General features: G+C 42.9%; 1 protein-coding gene across 1 annotated transcript in view; it reads right to left on the bottom strand.

Annotated features, from left to right (window-relative positions):
- The window catches only part of ENPP5 (ectonucleotide pyrophosphatase/phosphodiesterase family member 5), a 21,217-nt gene extending 8,521 nt beyond the window's left edge, over positions 1-12,696 (bottom strand). The window contains exons 1-3 of the mRNA XM_026655907.1: positions 12,622-12,696; positions 7,715-8,583; positions 23-199 (exon numbers count right to left, since the gene is read on the bottom strand). Of these exons, the coding sequence (XP_026511692.1) occupies positions 23-199; positions 7,715-8,543 (1,006 nt within the window). The 5' untranslated portion in view covers positions 8,544-8,583; positions 12,622-12,696. The remainder of the gene's footprint in view (positions 1-22; positions 200-7,714; positions 8,584-12,621) is intronic.
- Between the last annotated feature and the right edge of the window lie 6,801 nt (positions 12,697-19,497).

Below are 19,497 nucleotides of genomic sequence, written 5' to 3'. Positions count from 1 at the left end.
GAATGGAGAAAAATATACTTACAGAGAAGTTGATCAGACTTGTTTTGTAAGATTTCCCATCCTTTATCAGCCATTGCTAAGATTGGTTGAATTTTACTGTTGTGTTTGTAGTGTAATCTATTTGGAATCTCCTCCTTTTTATAAACAGTCATGTTGGGATGAGCATTGACCAAGGCTTCATACACTTCATCCAGTTTGCCTTAGACCAAATAAAACAAGAACTTAATAGTGACAAAACACAAGTAGGAATGATGAGTCATTTAGTATACATGCTAGCAATAGCTTAAATGATCTTTTTCAACACTAGGTATGAAGGATAAAAAAAAAAATTGTTACACTGAAGAGCAGAATTTAGCCATAAAGGAAGTTCTAGGCAGACAGTATGTGATGCTGTGTAACCTTATTGTTAAAGAGTTTTGGATGGTCACATTATTCACCAGAAAGGTCTGGTGAAATCACATGACCGTAAGAGCACGTTCCAATAAATTGTCATGTCCCTCAATATAGAATTACAACAGTTCTCTTATGTTGTGTTTTTCTTTTTGTTTAAACACGAGTACAATGAGCTACTTTTTGTTTTATCATCATTGTGCACAGCAATAGGAGTTTCACATATTCACTTCAGTTAGAAGGAATTAGGTAAGCCACTTTGTGGATAAACGGATTCTTCCCTGTTGCATATAAAGCTTGAGAGGAGGGAAGTGACACTCTGATGTTCTATTCAGTGCACACAGATTTCTCAGGGAGCAGAGCTTCAAAGGGGAATTGCCACATTTCCCCAGAAACCATCTATGGTGTAGTTGGGTTGCTTTAGAGTTCATCTTCCTTTAGAAAGCTGCATTGGGAGCTTCTCCATGGCAGCCTCAAAAGCATAACTTTTACTTAACAGGAAGCCAACAATCTTCAGTTTAAGCCCATAGTATTTACTTTAAAAGAATTTCAGTCCACACTTTTGTACCTGAGCCTAATTAACTTTGCCTCCTCTTTATCTCACCATTTCAAATTATAGGTGTGGCAATTTTCTTCAAATGGTGGTTAGGTCTCAACTATGCAGCTAACCAATCAGCTCATGGTTTTAGAGGGGAAAAAGTCCAAATCTGTATTATATGATCCTAGTGATATATTCTGTCTTTGGAAATTGTTTACTTCTTATTGTTAATGTTCCTGTAATGCTCAGAAGCCCAAATCCAGATTAGGGCATTACTGCGCTAGGTACAGTACAAAAACTGGTCCCTGGCCAAGGAGTTTACAACTTACTTCAAGGCAAAATGCATCAAGCAAGAAACAAGCAATAAGGTGGAATGGGGAGGAAGATGAAAGTCATTCATAAAATTAGACAGTTACATAGTCTAACAGCATGCACAACTTGAATATTCACACTAGATTAAAAATTTAGGAAAACTATAGAAATAGATGGAGGTGTAAAAGAACAGCAGAAACAGATAGAGGTTCAAATATATTTTAATCTCCAAGTTTCTGTTCATCATTGTCTATTATTTGTACTGTAGTGCCTCAGAGCCCCAGTCATGAACTAGGACCCCATTGTGCTAGGCACTGTACAAACACGGAGCAAAGAGATTCTCTGTCTCAAAAAGTTTACAATCTGCATCTATTTCTTCTTCTAGAGATCTATTTCTGTGCTACTTTTATCATTTACCTATTTCTGTTTTCTGTAAAGTTTGTAGTAAAAGCAGCTATGGAATGGGAAGTGGAGGAAGATGAGGGGAGAGTAATAGGGGAGGAGCAGTGCAAAGTAGAGCTAAGAAGCAGTAAATAGTAGGGCCCAGGAAGCATGGTGAAGGGGAAAAAAACGTATCAGTAAAATGTCAGAGACTCCACTAATGGAAACCAGAGGAGTCAAAGGTGCTGCTTTGAAGAAATATTGTCTGATGCCAGGAATCTTGCCTTGTCTTCATCCCTGGCTTTTAACACTGTTCTCCTGTGATTCAGCAAGAGCTGAAGGCTTGGCGATAGATTGTTTTTTAAGATTTAAGTAACTGCTAATCTCTGCTCACAACCTTGAAGATCACATTTTTGTATTTGTCCCAATATAAACAGCTTAAAGCCACATAAAAACAAAAAAACCCCCACCCATACTCTTACTACAGTTACAATAAAAATCTGGGTCTTTTCAGACATCTCTGAAAAAATCATGAACATTCACAAAGGTGGTTAAGGACACAGCAAACTAATAGCCTTCCTGTGTACAAGTAAACTGACCTGTATTTTCTGCAATGATATTGTTAAATGTTTAACATAAAAAAAAATCAATAACTAAATCTGACTTATCTGACATAACTACATTAGAAGTATGTTAAGGATACCATTCAAAAGTCAGGAAATGCCAGAATTAAAACTGCCTGTGAAATCAATTACAGGTTCTGATGGGGAGTGTGTTCTGGTGGTTATACACCTTTCTGTTCCTGTACCCCCAGCCAGTCTGTTCCCCTCTGCTCCTATCTACCCCAATGGCCCCTGTCCCCATCCCCTTCTGCAACTATCTACCTCTCCATCCCATTCTGCTCCTATTCATACGCCTCCCTCACTGCTCTGGTACCACTTTGCTTCCCCACATCCTGTGGCCTTGTTTCAGAGACCGGAAAAGGCACATCCCTAACACCAGAGGGTATGTCTACACTGCAATAAAACACGTCCCAGAGCCTGGGCTCCAGCCTGAATCCCAGTATCTACACTGGAATTTTATAGCCTCCAGCCCTAGCCCCGTGAGCCTCAGTCAGCTGACACAGGGCCAGCCACAGGTGTTTCATTGCACTGTAGACATACCAAGAGAAACCCCCTGCCAAATTTCAAGTCCCTGTGCCAAAGCATGGAAGCAAAAGAGCTTCAATGAAATGGTTGTAATTATTTTTTTAAACATAGGCAGCACTGTTTTAGCAGAAACTTTTAAAAAGTCAGCCTGAGGTAGATCGTTGGCATAGAAAATGTCACCTCCAATGGTTAAAATTTGGCAAGTTTTAAGCACCTGGGTCTTGTAGTTGGAAGTGTCATGCAACCTTCTCTTTAGGTCATGCTCTCAGATCCATCTATACAATATATTCCATCTTAAAAGATAAAGGTAACCGAATATCACTGTCCTCAATTCCTTTCTTGGCAAGTTCTGTGCTCAGGGTTTCAGCTTCCCTCTGCCTCACAAGGCCCCATCCTGCTCCCACTGAAATCTGGCCCCAGCTACAGTGAGAGCAGGATTGGGGCCTCCGTGACACTACTACCACTTAACAGAACACAGAAGGCTATTTCAGATGACTGATGGCATCTGCCACTGCAGAGCAATCACCTAAAACAGCCTTCCTGCTCTTGTTTAGATGGTGGTGTTGCCATGAAGTTTCAGAGAAGAAACTCTGAATCCAAGACTTGACAGATTAAGTAGACGAGGAAGGGAGTTTGAAAACAGATGTACTTTTGGTTCCTAAATTTGCTCATATATGTGCTATGTTTTCAATATTAAAGCTTTGCAGTTTGCTTTCCCTTGCTATCATGCCTTCCCCGTTTTAATAGTAAGAAGCCTGCACATACTGAATCTATTTACAATATAATTTAGGACTGTGTCACATGTGCTATTCAAATCATAATTTTGTCACTAGCTGAGCAGGACGTTTCTGCAGCACTCGCTATCTTCTTTTTGTGTTTCATGCATCCACATTTCAAAACAAGCAGCAAGCCAGACCCTGACAAGTGGTCTCTTTGCAGCCTAGAAAGAACTGAAGGGTAGGAAGTGTGGTTTTAACGGTTTAATGTTTCTTATTTGTCTTTGGGGCTAAAACTATGACCTTATTTAGTAAAAAGCTCACAGCATGCTTCTTATAAGTGGATCCTCTCGCTCTCTGTTTGCTAGACCAAGTTCTGTCTTCAGTTACACCAATACATTCTGACTGAAGGCAATGTGGTTGTACATGTCCACCCACTTCCTGTAACCCTGCTCCCCTCTACAAAGCACTAACGTCTCTTTTCTCACCCCTAGATTGAGAGAAGATAGTAACCTCTTCCTGGACATACAACCTTAGCCTCAAATTAAAGTTAGTCACATTTGTATGTACAGTAACTCCCCACTTAACGACCTCTTGCTTAACGTTGTTTCGATGTTATGTCCTTGTTCCATTACAGAACATGCTCGTTTAAAGTTGTGCAATGCTCCCCTATAACGTTGTTTGGCTGCCTGCTTTGTCCACAGCTGGCAGCCCCCCTATCAGCTCCCCTACGTGCCCACCCCAGCACCTCCCGCCCGCCAGCAAACCCCATGGGTCAGCGCCTTCCCTCTGCTCCCCCCGCAATCATCTGTCTTGGGGCATTCAGGAGGCTGGGGGAGGAGCAAGGATGCAGCGCGCAGCCTCCCCCCTCTGTCCCCTGCCTCCTGCCCGCGGCAATCAGCTGGTCTGCAGCATTCAGGAGGCGGGGGGAGGACACGTGCCGTGTCCTCGCTCCTTCCCCCAGCCTCCTGAAAGCAGCAAGGCAGCTGATTGACGCGGGCAGGGGGAGCAGGTGGAAGGCGTTGATTCGTGGGGTCCGCCAGCGGGTGGGAAGCACCAGGGGGAGGGCAGGGGGGAGGAGACCTGATGGGGGGGCTGCCAGCCTGTTTAATACCTGTATTAAATTGCTTGTTTAAAATTGTTTAAAATGTATATAATGCCTTTTGTCTGACAAAAAAAATTTCCCTGGAACCAAACCCCTCTATTTACATTAATTCTTACGGGGAAATTGGATTTGCTTAACATCGTTTCGCTTAATGTCGCATTTTTCAGGAACATATCTACAACATTAAGTGAGGAGTTACTGTAAATTAAGGGCAGAATTTGGTCTGCAGAGTACAGCATGTAGGATGACGTACTTCTCTCAGAAAGGTTCAAATACCCCTTAAGTACATCACACAACTGGGGTTGCCCAAGCTGAGAAAGGCCAAGTCTGATTTTTTGGGGGAGGGTGGGGGACACGCGGAGGAAGAGGAAAAAAGAAGAGCATATTCTGATAAGAGGTTGGTATATCAGATCCCTCATAGCAAACACTAAAAACATCTCAGCTTCTACCTTTGATAGATGTCATTGGCTTCAACCTGTCAACTATAAGTAAGAAGATACAATGAAGCATGGGTGTGCCTTATCAGTAATAATCTGCATTCCAATCTTTTTAGAACAAGTTTTTCCTCTCCTTGCTGAAGACAGGCACTACCGCTTTGTTTTTCACAGCTTTACTGACCCCTGGGGCCTGAACACGTTAAACATGAGAATGGTGGCTAAATTTTGAGCTGTAGAATTAGCTATAAGAATTTACTCTTATTTAATTTCTTAGAATATAATTCCACATAAAAATTGAAAATAAAACCTCTAGCTGTGACTAGTGACTGAGTAAGAAGTAGTTAATTGTTGGACAATTCAAAAAAAAGAGTTAAAAGCCTATTGGGAAAAAGAAAGTAATTTTAGCTATGCCTATGAAAGACTAGTTTTATATTACCAGCAAACTAAAGAACTGAAACAACAAAACATGAAGATCAGCATCTTCAAGCAAAAGATGATATTTAAAGCAATGACCTCCGGATGGATAGAAAGAAAAGCACATTATGCATCAATGAGACGACAAAATAAGATGCCACTCCTATTAAAGGGACCCGTTGCAAATCATTTTAAAAAATCCTGTCAATTAGTAATGTTTAGAAATTAAATTAAAGGGGTTTCAAAAATCTATGTTTATTTTCAACATTTGCTTCCATTTCACAGTTCACTCAGCTTGGACAGCAAGTACTCTGGTGAGCTTCATTTTGTTTTCATGCACTAGTACAAAGCTGCAGAGAAGTGTTTAAAGCCAAAATATAAATCTTTTTCAAGCCTGAATACACTTTTATTAAAATCAGTTCTCATACAATTGTTTTATTTTAAATTCAACCTAGATTTGGGACCTCGATCACCTATCAATGCATGTTTATATTTCATGGAGAGGAATTACAAGTTTATGATAAATATATTGCAAATATTTTCAAGGGAGAAGGCCCTCTGCATTCAATTTTAAAATTCTGTGCCACTATTTTCTTGACTGTAATATAATCACCACAGAACCAAAAGAAATTGTCATAGTGACAGCACTAGTTGTCACTGCTGGAGAGTTGTGATCTAATTTTGTTTCCAATGAAGGTAGATAATAAAACCAGCATGAGGCCCTTGGTGATTCAAGTCAAGTATGAGTATGGAGAAAACCATATTGTATACTCATCTACATCATATTTGGCAATGAGATATCAACGTGATAGGTGCCTAATGATTATATCTGGTTTCCATATAAACACAACATAGGGTTGGTCAGGATTTTGGGTTGGCAAGTATTACAGTAATTTAAAAATGAGTAAGTCCATTTTAGAAAGCTATGCTAGACAGAGCTATCAATACTAAACAAGGGCATGAGCCTGCAAACTTTAACCCAAACAAGTCAGTTCATGACAGAAGTCCCACTGGCTTTAAGGTGATTGCTGACATGAATAAGGACCCAAGCCTGTAAGGGCGAGCCCATTTTGCAATTTTCATAGACTCAGAACTGGAAGGGATCTCAAGACGTCATCTAGTCCAGTCTCCTGCACTCATGGCAGGACTAAGTATCCCTGACAGGTGTTTGTCTAACCTACTCTTAAAAATCTCCAATGATGGAGATTCCACAACCCCCCTAGGCAATTTCTTCCAGTGCTTAACCAGCCTGAGAGTTAGGAAGTTTTTCCTAATGTCCAACCTAAACCTCCCTTGCTGCAATTTAAGCCCATTGCTTCTTGTCCTATCCTCAGAGGTTAAGGAGAACATTTTTTCTCTCTCCTCCTTGTATCAACCTTTATTATACTTGAAAACTGTTATGTTCCCTCTCAGTCTGCTCTTCTCCCGACTAAACAAACCCAGTTTTTTTCAAATCTTCTCTCATAGGTTATGTTTTCTAGACCTGTAATACTTTTTGTTGCTGTTCTCTGGACTTTCTCCAATTTGTCCACATCTTTCCTGAAATGTTGCCCCCAGAATGTGACTCAATACTCCAATTGAGGCCTAATCAGCACGGAGTAGAGCAGAAGAATTACTTCTCATGTCTTGCTTGCAACACTTCTGCTAATATAGCCCAGAATGTTTGCTTTTTTTTTTTGGAACATTGATGCACTGTTGACTCATATTTAGCTTGTGATCCACTATGACCCCCAGATCACTTTCTGCAGTGCTCCTTCCTAGGCTGTCACTTCCCATTTTGTATGTGTGCAACTGATTGTTCCTTCCTAAGTGGAGTACTTAGCAGTTGTCCTTATTGAATTTCATCTTATTTACTTCAGACCATTTCTCCAGACCATTTTGAACGTTAATCCTATCCTCCAAAGCACTTGCAACCCCTCCCAGAGTGGTATTATCTGCAAACTTTAGAAGTGCACTCTCTATCCCTTATCTAAATGATTGATGAAGATATTGAATAGAACCGGACCCAGAACTGATCCCTGCGGGACCCCACTTGTTATGTCCCTCCAGCTTGACTGTGAACCACTGATAACTACTCTCTGGGAACGGTTTTCCAACCAGTTATTCAACCACCTTATAGTAGCTCCATCTAGCTTGTATTTCCATAGTTTGTTTATGAGAAGATCATGCAAGACAGTATCAAAAGCCTTACTAAAGCCAAGATATACCACATCTATCACTTCTCCCCATCCATAAGGCTTGTTACGCTGTCATTTTAATGCCATAGTTCCTACCTTCTTTTGGCAAAATCGCTACCACCGGAGAATGGTCAACCATTGTATACAGCTCTCTAGCCACGTACTGATCAAGCTCTATGAGCCTTTCTGAAGAAGACTGTGACATTCCATGGTCACTTGTGATTATGATATTCAGTGTGTCCCACAACTTTGCTTTCTTCAGTTCTGACACAAGATATCCCAGCTTGTCATCAATCTCACTAATGACTGCGCCCATAAGTGGATTTTCTGGGCCCAAAACATGCCCCATCGCATCAGGCTGCTCCCAGTACAGAAGACCAAAATTTATGGATTCTTCTGAGGTAAACCAATCAATAAGTTTGTCAACTCGATCTTCGAATGAAACAGACTCATTATAAAACATATAGTGTGTAGGAAAGACTCCATGTATTTTTACATCTGTTCCAGGCCACATAGCAGCTCCGGTTCTATGTCCTTCCATTTGGTTGGTGACCCATATCGGACAGGCCTCTTCCCAGAACTTTGAATTATAGATGTTCATGCTGTTCAGGGAGAAAGTTTTGTTCAGGACAGGATCATACATTTCATTAGCAACTATGCCATGGCTCTCTGCATAGAGACCTGTCACCATTGTATAATGATTAGGATACGTTTTTGTAATAAACACATTAGTAACCTGTTTAACATGAGCACCATTCTTCATGATATAATGAAAGTTAGGCGTTGGGAATTTATAAATGTAATCCCATCGAAATCCATCAAAAGATAATAGTAACACTCTGGACTGGTCCTGCTGGAAACAAAGTGTGCTTGGAAAAGTCATCATACAGACTGCCAAGACTCCCCAGTAGCAATTCAAAGCCATCCTGGAAAAGCTTTTTCACTCAGGCACAAAGTTGGTATCTCTAGAATACAAAGGCAAAATTCAGTTACCATTTCTGCAACTTAATTATCTTGAACACTTATCTTTACTACAGTATAAGTGAATCTGAAACAAGTTTGTGACTAATCCCTGTCTACAGGAACTCAAGTGGCTCCCATCACTGTGGAACACCTCACAAACATTAGTGGATTTTCCCTCAACAGCCCTGCTAGGTAAGGGAATAGTATTATCCCCATTTTACAGATGAGGAACTGAGGCACAGAAAAATTTAATGATTTACCCAATGTTACACAAGAGTCTGTTGTACAGCCAGTGCTTTGAACAAAAAAAATTCTTCCTCTTCCACCCTGACAAATTTGCCAACATTTGAGACTAAAAAGACTTCCGCTCTCCTTTCATAATGGAATGCTTTCTCTTCTCTATTCAGACTGTTATCATCAAACTAAAGTGATGGAAAAGGGGTGTGTGAAGGAACTACTGAGGCTCCAGAAAGGGTGGAGCCTGTAGGGAGGTTGGTCAAGGTGACAGATGCAGAGTGGATCTCAAGAAAGGGAGAGCTGGAATTATGACAGGGCAGTCACGGGAAACCACTGGGAGTCGGAGGTCAGACAGATGGTTTGGCTGGACTTGCCTGGAGAGGTGGGCTAACTTAAGAAGGGTTAGTAGAGCTCTGAGGAGGTTAGCCTAAAAAAGCTCAGCTTGGTGTCCCTAGCCCCAGAAGCTTCCCACATAAGGTAGACTGTGGTGGGCTTTGGAGGTGAGAAATTCCTCAGAGAAAGTGAGTAACTCCCAAAGCCATCTCAGTAGCTTAGCAGCAAGAGTTGATGTGGGGAGGTGACTGTGTGTGTGTGTGTATATTATATATATATATATATATATACACATACATACACACACACACACACACACACACACACATTCTCTCTCTCAAGATAGATTTACATGAGGTAAAAAAAAAAAAAAAAAAAGAAAAAAAAGAGAGGTTTCTGTGTATAAAACTATTTCTTTAAAGCTTCCAGTTCCTTCTTAGGTTGTATTTGTTCTTCAAGTAATAAATAAGATACTCTATTTTCACTAACTCTAAAACTAAGCCTGATACGTGCAACCTAATTATTTAGACATCATCTTCTTGAAGTGATGCTACACAGTAATTATCATGTGCTAAGAGCAGCTCTGGGTTTCAAGTTCCTGGGGGGAAAAGACTAAAACCTTTTAACTCTAAAGTCTAAAAGAGACAAGGAGGTAATACCAGATTGTGGCAGCAAAGGTACCAAATAACGAGTCACCAAGTATATGTCAGCTGTTCAGCAGAGGGGAAACAAGTCATCACAGGGGAGCTACTGTTAAAATTTCACTAACACTCCCTAAGTGTATTTTGATACTGGAATATCATATGTTCAGAGCATTTATAATAGGAAAAGCGGTAAATTAAATGTAAAGCAAATTTTAGATTAATGACATACTAAGTTATTATAATTTCCTGTTCCAGCTATGGCACATTTTAAAAAAAATCCAGGTATCATAGAAATGTAGGACTGGAAGGGACCTCAATAGGTCATCTAATCCACTCCACTGAAGCAGGACTAAGTATTATCTAAACTATCCCTGGCAGGTGTTTGTCTAATCTGGTTTTAAAAACCTCCAATGATGGAGATTCCACAACCTCCCTAGGTAATTTGTTCCAATGCTTTACTACCATTACAGTTAGGAAGTTTTTCCTAGTGTCTAACCTAAACCTTCCTTGCTGTAATTTAAGCCAGTTACTTCTTGTCCCGTCCTCAGTGAATCAGAACAATTTATCACCCTCCTCTTTATAATAACCTTTTATGTACCTGAAGACTGTTCTCATGTCCCCCCTCAGTGTTCTCTTCTCCAGCCTAAACAAACCCATTTTTTTCAATCCTTCCTTGTACGTCATGTTTTCTAGACCTTAATCATTTTTGCTGCTCTCCTCTGGACTTTCTCCAGTTTGTCCATATCTTTCCCAAAATGTCATGCTCAGAACTGGAAACATTACTCCAGTTGAGAACTGAACAGTGCTGAGTAGAGTGGAAGAATTACTTCTCATGTCGTGCTACTTCGATCATAAAGGCAGTATCAATTTTAAGCTACTATCAACCTGGCTCATATTGAAACTACAGATTTAATGGTGAAATACTCCATACAACTCTCAGCCATCTAATTTCCCCTAACATATAAAGATTTTAAATCTGCTACCAAAAGTCTCTTGATTCATAAAGGAAAAAGGCAGAAAAGGAGAAAGATTAACTGGCATCTCAGATGATTCACAACTGCACTTCCTAATCAGACTAGTGCTAAGCATAAAAATTCTTTTGTCCTTTTAAATCAACAGTCACTGACTTCTGAATATACTTAGTACAGAAAGCATGAAATGAGAAATTCTTTGCTAAAATGAGAATATTCTCATATCTAATCTGACCATTGCAAACTAAAATCAGTGATTGTTATGGGTTGCATGCAGAAAATGTTTTCTTCCTGGATAGCCATGAAAATAATTAGCTCTGTGTCTGATCAGCTGATTCATCAAGAAATCAGCTGCCCTGCAGAAACCCTGAAAAGAGTTATCTATATATAGCAGCAGGTGCAGCGCTCATACAAAATGAAGTCATCCTCTCTTGTGATGCTACTTATTCACTGAAGGCTTCCCATACACTTCTAATCAAGACTCATTAATTATTCCAATTCAAGGCAGGCATATATCCCCTGTAAAGCCTTGAAAACAGGTTTACATGCAACAGCTCATTTCTCAAAAGCCCATTAAAAATGCCTGTTTGTCCTGCCAAGATGATTATTCCTCTATTTGTTACAGGATTACTGTGTATGGTTGTTTCCTTGTTCTATTGTTATTTTAACCAGTTCTAGTCGACTGACAGGTCCATTCCCACATATCAGCAATAGTGAGGCACATAATACAGATTTGCCTTTCACTCTTTATCCAATACATTCATTATTTTAATGACTCTTTTGAAATCAACAATATACAGCCTTCCACTGAAATCAGTACTAGTTTTACAGTGACTATCAAGTAGACCACATCCACAAGGTTTATGAGTGGGACCCATTGGGGATCTGGTACACTGAAGAGGTTCCTCCAAGGAACTGTTTAAAAACTGGGGTGCAGCACAGATGCTGGATCTATGAAAATGATATAATCATCTCTTCTTGCCTTAAGAATCTATGAAACACATTCATCAAAGTTTGAGATAAAAAGGATGACATACTGGAGGAGATCAATAGGGATCAAGACATTACATGGATCTTCCACCCAGCAGCCCTTTCTCAGTCACCACTGACAGCGTTTACTCCTGTCATTTCAAGCTGATCAGGGCTGTTGCGTAGGTCTTGTTTCCCTAAGATGACAGCGGGAAGTTTGGTTTTAACCTGCCACATGCACCTTGCCTTGATGACATTACTGAGAGGAGCCCTGGGTATTCAGATACACTAGGGTGATGGGTTTAGATACCACAGACAATAATGTAGACTGCAATCCAAGCAAAGTGTCTCAAAAGCTCAGACCAGTGTAGAAATGCAGAGGGGATCAGCATGGAGCATTTGGATCAAGCAGGACAGAGGGAGATGTGTTCGTGTGTGTATTGGGGGGGGGGGGAGGGGGGTGGAGTATTTTCTGCTTCCCACTGACCTGCACATCTAAAATTAGTCAGAGAAATCATTAGTGCTGGAAAACAGCTGAGCAAACCCCACCCAGCCTCATCCTCCAGGTGGCCTCCCCCCGCCCCCAGTTAGGGATCAGGAGCCAGGCACCCAGGCAACCTGCTCTCAATCAAGAGAAGCGAGTCTCAGAGGTAGCCATCCCATCCTCCATGTCCTTGTCTGGACACACCCGATATATGGGTTTAGAAGGGGGAGCTGACACCCCCCCCCATATGTCGGTATCCCCAGGGGAACCGGCACCGCCCCCCGCCATAGATCGGTATCTCCGGGGCCCAGAGTGCGGAGCCGACCCCGCGATATATCGGTATCCCCGGGGGGCGAGCGGGGGCCCCGGCCCGGCCCGCCAAGGGGCAGAGGGTGTGCGTACCTCAGCGCCTCAGTCCCACGCTCCCGGCGGCAGGCTCACGCGCTCCACCACCCCGAGTCTGGGTTCTGCCCTCAGCCACCACTCACCTCCCGGGCCCCGCCCCTCCGCAGATAAGCCCCGCCTCCATCCCGCCTATTGTTTGGGCACTTCCTGTGCCCCGCTCCCAGCCCCCAATGGCCAGCGACGCTGTCAGTCACGTGTTGGGGCAGGGTGGTCACGGGCGGGGCGGAAAGGGACGCGTGCGCAGTTGGGAGAGCAGGTGACGGGCCCGGGCTGGGTGTTGCCATGGTGACCCAGGTAGCTGGGCTCCTCAGGCTCGGGCCCGCCCTCACCGGCTGAGCCCTTCCTGCCCCTGCTCCTAGCCCAGGCCGGTGAGCCTGGCCCGGGGCTAGCCAGGGGCTGGAGGCCAGGCGGGACTTTGTTAAACCCTGGGCGCTGCTCTGGCCATGCGGCTGAGTCGTTTCCCGCCGAACCCGGAGGCGAATTACAGTTTTGTGGGGTCCTGGGCCAGAGCCAGTGGGGGCCCCTCCCCCCTTTCCGCCTGCAGTCCCCCGTGTCCCCCTCTCCCCGCGCTCCTGCCGGGGAAATGGGGTCAGGGCGCTGGGGCTCCCCCTGCTCCGCCCCCCCGCCCGGTGCTCCTGCTGGAGAAATGGGGGAGGGGCTTCCCCCACTTCATCCACCCGACGCTCCTGCTGGGGAGTGGGGTTGAGGTGCGGGCGTTTCCCCCACTCCCCAGCAGGAGCGCCAGGCGGAGCAGGTCAGGGCGCCCAATTGGCCAGGACCCCTGGGCACAGGCCCTGTGGGCCCATTGGCTAATTCGCCATTGGCCTAACCAGCTCCTCTAAGCCATGCCCAGAGCCTCCCCTCCAGCAGCCTGGGCCTGCTGACTCCGCTGCCCCAGGGCAGGGCCACACACCTAACTCCTTTTAACAGACAGCTTGATAAAGGTATGGCGGGGTTGCCTGCGCTAGCAGGAGCTTGGACTCAGTTCCCTGGGGGTGCCATACAGTGTTATGTCTGACAGGGCAGTTTCCGGTTGGGATCCTGGATAAACCTGATTAAATTAAATTTAATACCTTTGGGGTCCATTGTAGTGAAAATACAATTGTTTATCTGTTATTGTAGGGCTGTAGGTAACATTTCCAGGAGACTCACTAATGTAAACCTTGGGGCAATGGTAGGAACATCAAAGAACTCTTTAGCACCATAGGTATGAAGTGGTCTCCTTTTCTTTCTCTCTCTGCTCACACAGCAGTGCTGTGGACTTCCTTGCTGCAGAAATTGCAGCTTGTCCTTACTCTCTGCCAAATTAGCAAGATCTCTCAAGTGGTAGACTCCATTTGATTTGCTGAGTCTAAACAGATTTTTTTTCCCAATAGCAGATAGGGATGATGCAGAATCACATCCAGTTAAGGCATATACAGCAGGTAGTATCTTGCAGATGTCAGAATTGAGTGTGTCACAAATTGCATGCACAGGTACGATAGGTGCTATGATTGTTCCTCCCTTACCAGACTTAAATATGGTCGTCTTGGCCATAGCAGGGGTGCCAGATTTCTTGACTGGCCTGAAGAAGCTACATGTCCCATAAGAATCAAGTGCACCTCTCACAAATCTCTCCATTTGTTCTTCACCAACATCGAATATTTTCAGCAGAGACTCTTGTACATCTGATGTTACACACAGTCCAGTAGATATGTTGATAAGCACCTCTGGATGTGATTCAGGGTCAAATGGGTTTATCATATTGTTGATGACATGGTTGGCAAAGACTTGTTTGTGGAATGTGTCTTCACTACTTCTTGTTAGGTGACTTCTTTCTCATAGCTTTTGATCTTCACTCAGCATATGTCTTGGGGGGGTCCATATAACAAGGGCTGGATTCTTTTTTGACTGTTCCTACAGTCCCACTTCTGCCCTTTGAGTCTTTGAAGACAGTTTTCTCTGTTCCCGCATCACTCCAAATGCCATTGAAAGAACTAGGTGTCTGACATACATCATGTACTTCCTCAGGGAGATTTAACATGCCAAGAATGTAGACCGATATCCATATGGCATAGTCGGACCTGCCTGCAGTATGGAACACTGTTTGTGTAAGGCATTAAGAAGTTGAAATGAACTTAAACAGTAAAAACTTCTAGTCATAGTCATGTTGCAGTGTTTCTGGAACTGTGCTAAAAATGATGTTCTCATTTTGGGTACCATATTTTCACCTCACCTACAGGCTTACGGCACCATTGGACAGCTCCACATCAGACCTCATCCGAACATATATAAAATAAGCGTTCAAATGATATAAGATGCGGGTGTGTGTAGGGTAGGCACATTGAACTCCAAAAATATGGCAACTTTTCAGAGAATTGTCACAATACCTGTACAGGCAGGGAACTGTTCACCCTGAAGATACCCTAGTCAGACGGGAAAGACCAGAGGATGGGTCTCCACCCAAGAGAAGTGATGGCCAAAGGAGTCGGAAACCTGAGGGTGAGTGCCCTTGCTGGACCACTGAAGGGAACTACTACATGTGCTGTTGTCCTGAACTGTGCCATATGTTCTTGTGAAGGCAGCAGAGGCAGGACTAGGATATTCTCAGTTAAGAGGTCTAGACTTCCAGAGGAGCACTGTTGAATGTATTGTGACCTCCTGTAGAAAATGCTGCCAAATAAAGCTGCCAATGGCATTTAAAACAGGAACTTGTCCCCCTTTCCTCCACACACTTTTGCTCCTGCCCTTCCCTCTTCCCCCAAACCCAAGCAGAGCTGTCTATAATTTGGCATGGGACGAGAACCAGAGGATCCATGGACTCCACTAGGGACTTTGCTTTTGTCAGTCTATTTTATGTGGAAGGTGCTCAGGTCCAGACCTCAAAGATATATAGGCACCTGTTTCCCATAGAAATCCCTTTGAGGATCTGGGCTGCAGATATTGCTGTGATGGGTAGCAGGACAAACCCTAAAATGGACAAAATTATTATATAAATTGAGTAGAAACTTTTTCATTTGGATGAAATCTGACAATTACAGATTCCTATAAAGTCCAGAATTTCACGGGGGAGGGAGAGTTTCCCTGAAGAGCTCACAGCCTTTTACACAAACATGAATCCCTTTGAGGAAGCAAAGTGTCATTGTTCCCAGTTTATAGATAGCTGTTCTGCCTTGATTTCCCTATAAGTGACTGCCCCCTCTGTGGTATGCCAGCTACTAGTAAACCAGGGTTTTTCTAGTCACATCATAATACAAAGGTTGATTGGCTGGTGGAGCACGTCCCCTCCCATTTACAATCAGCACTGTATTTCATGCAGGGGTAATTTATTCTGATATTAGGGCACAGGGTTAAGGTATGACAAGTGTAACCTTAACTCTTGGTTTCCCTTTTTCCTATTGATTGTGAGTTTTTGCGTAGTTTGAGAAGCATCACCTTAATGCCACATTTCTCTGTTTTCCAACTTTTGTTTTTTTAACTGTACATTTCTGTGAGATAGAAAGCAGGGGGGCCAGTGTGGTGTGCCAGCAATCTTAATTCGTTCTTCAGTTATGTTTTCGTTTGGCGTGGGAGGGGATTTCTATATCGTATGTATTTAGGCATACGTTTCATTACTGCACGAAGGGCTGGGTTGTTATATACCTCCAAGTCATCAAAGACCTCTAACAGTACAGGTGGTCTTCAGATTTCAAGGGCTTAGTAACTCTATTGATGACCACAGATGCTCAGTGCCATACAGATGCAGTATAAAACCCCAGGCAGAACAGAAGGGAATGGAGTTGTTCTTGGTTTAAACCTGTGTAAGATCAACATTCATCAATTTTAGACAGGCAAGCCTATTTTTTTTTCTTCCCCCCCCCCCCCCCGCTCTTTTAATGAACAAAAATGGGGCCTGATCCAAAGCTTGTTGAAGTTAATGGGAGTTATTCCATCCAGTTTAGTGCGCTTTGTGTCAGGCCCATTAACCGTAAAAATCAGAAGCAAAACTCACTTCCCATTTATGAGTTTCTGTGTGCGGTGATTTCAAACTAACAGAGCAGTGGATTTTGTTCCACACATCTTAGTTTTTTGTTCATCAGTACTCCAAGGCTAGCAAGGAAATGCAAGTGATTACTGAGTTTTTTTCAGTCGTTTTGGGGGCAGAAAACTATTTTTTCATGTTAATATGTGCAAAGCCCTTGGCATCGCCATTTGAAAATGGTCAGTGGCAAAAATTGCAGATGATAAGCTATTGCACATTGAGCCAAACCCTGGACCATGAGCAAAGCTTAAGTAAAAGTTGTGCTCTGGAAAACAGTGTGTGTTGGAAGGGGTGATCTGACTTCAGGCCAGGGCCAGCGGCAGTGGAAACTGAACTGTAGCTGGGAGAACCTAGAGGTCTCTTCTTCATCCAAGCATGAGATTATGAGAGTCTGTACTATGCACAGACCGAATGAACATGCCCTTTATATGCCCACAGCATAACCAAATTTACACACTTCAGTGGTGAGTCAGAGATGCATCACTAAACTCTCCTTAGCGCACAGGGTTGCATCATGTCTTGTCCTTTTGCACAGCAAGCGCATTCCCTGTGACCCTTCCATTGGCACACAAACATATATCTGCCCTTAAAATATAAAAAACGGCAGAATAAGGAACAAAACCAAACTATTATGGGGCTGGGGTTTTGCCCACTACAATGAAAACAAGCTGTTCCTGTCTGGCCCATGCTCATGGAGTTTAATTATTTATAATAAGGTATTAGTTGTATATTTCACACTTACACTTCTGCCTAGTTACTAGTAATTTGCAATGGCAGGAGGAGAGGGTTGTACATAATCCATTCAAGGCCAGTTTTTGTCCCCTTGCATGGGGGGATGCCTTACTCTGTGAGGTGTATTTCAATGGTCTACTCATGCAGTAAGGCACCACTCAGCTGAGGGACAGTGGGAGAATATGGTCCTCTGCCACTTTACCTATGTTTCTGTAAAGATGGAGGACTGGTGTTCTGTTGATATCTGAACACATTCAGTGCTGGGGATTATAATATAAGACATGGATGTTGTTTCAATCATTCATTTTTGTAGAGTCTGTGCCTTATTTGATATGCTGCATTATTAAAGCACAGACTGACAAATGAAAAATTAGGGGTCCAAGATTAGTGCACAACTTGAATGTATCTTGGCAATGTGTTTTATTGGTCTGATTTGTATAAAATGTGACATCAGTACATAGAAATTGACAGACTGGGTCAGACCCAGGGTCCATCTAGTCCAGTATACGGTCTCTGACAGTGGCCAGCAACAGATGTGTCAGAGGAAGGTGCAAGAAATCTTGCAATACACAGATGTGGGATAAAATTGTACACAAGCACGGGGTTAACAAAACCTAGTTAGGTGCCTTTAGGCGACTGTGTTTTTCTGTATTGTTAAATATTGTGACTCTTAAGCCTATGGCGGTACCACAGATACATAGCTATTAAACCGTGATAGGTTGATAAACACACCTTGGTGGTGGTCAGTGAATCTTCATCCTTCCGCAACAAAATGAGGCCTCCCTCTCCTGGACTAAAGTGGTATCTGGCAAACTTATAGTTGTCACGGCTATCCACTAGAGGGAGCCATTGGCACACATTAAGCCAGCATGCTGCATTTATCTATTGTTACAAATAGCTAGAACGGGGGTAGTGTTTTCTTGGCTGTGGGAAATGCTTTGGCTGCTTGAAATTAATATACTGTGGTGATTAATGATAATCAAAGGAAATTAAGCATAGGCAAGAAGTTCAGTAATTCCACCAAAATGTTTAATACCATATTAGATTTCCACTGAAGTACAGAGCTAATGTATTTGTACAAAATATATGGTTAAAAATAGTATTGATTTATAATATGTACAGATATGTCACATCTTTGTCAGCAATCCAGACACTTGAATGAGGAGAACATGGTTAATGGTCTCAGATCCACAATAACATACATGAAAGGCTTCTGCAGCTAATCACAATAGGACAACTTGCCAAATCAACAGTAAGGATGAAGCAATCAATACGGATGACACATTCCTTTCAAAAATCTCTGAACGAGAAGCAGTCTGCTCTAAAATGGATTCAAAACATTTATACTTTTTTTTTTCTAAATGGATAGTGAAGAAAACATGTCTTCAGGACACTAATGTAGACACGATGGTCCTGTACTTGATTAATGATCGATCACTTTCAGTGGTTTATTAAACAAGGCTGATTTTCTGATGTACAGAAGATAGACCAGTTTACTCCTGCTGGCTTGATCCTATTCTTAGGAAGTCAATGGGAAAACCTCTGTTGACTTCAGCAAGAGCAAGACTGAGCCCTCTATATCCTGGATATGAATGACAGGGGATTAAATCCTAGAGTTTTATCTAGGTGCTGAATGCCTTTAATTCCCATTGACTCTGAGGATGAGCAGCACCTCAGGTTCCTAGTGCTTACTTGAACAAGATTCCCCAGACAAAGAAATCCTGGACACTAGGGCCTGCAGATACTGCATGGTTGGAATACTGGTATTCAAAGAGTCCCTGGGTGACCTTTACCCATCTTGGAGTGAGTATCTGTTAAATGGGTTGATAAACCTTATTATGCCTTCTGAACATCCCTGACCTAGAGGCAGCACGGTGTCTCATGCCCTGGTAAGAATGCAGGGTAGCATTGTGTTTAAGGGAGTGCAAGTCCTGTGCTGCCTATACTCCTCTCCAAGCCAAAGCATCTGCACTGGCCAGTTTGCAGGTGCCTCAACCTCTTTGGGTAGGTAGTGGCACTCGCTCCTCACTCTACTTGCACTCTTCTGAGCACAAACAGTGGAACCATGGCCAACCCTCACCTAGGCATGTGAGGTAACAGATCTCTTGGGCTACCCCCCTCCTTACACATCTGCACGGGGC

The sequence above is a fragment of the Terrapene carolina genome, unplaced genomic scaffold (genome assembly GCF_002925995.2).
Source record: "Terrapene carolina triunguis isolate 2854851 unplaced genomic scaffold, T_m_triunguis-2.0 Scaffold42, whole genome shotgun sequence".
Lineage (NCBI taxonomy): Eukaryota > Metazoa > Chordata > Testudines > Emydidae > Terrapene > Terrapene triunguis.
Note: the sequence above shows the minus strand (reverse complement) of the source record. Positions and strands in the feature narration are given on the sequence as shown.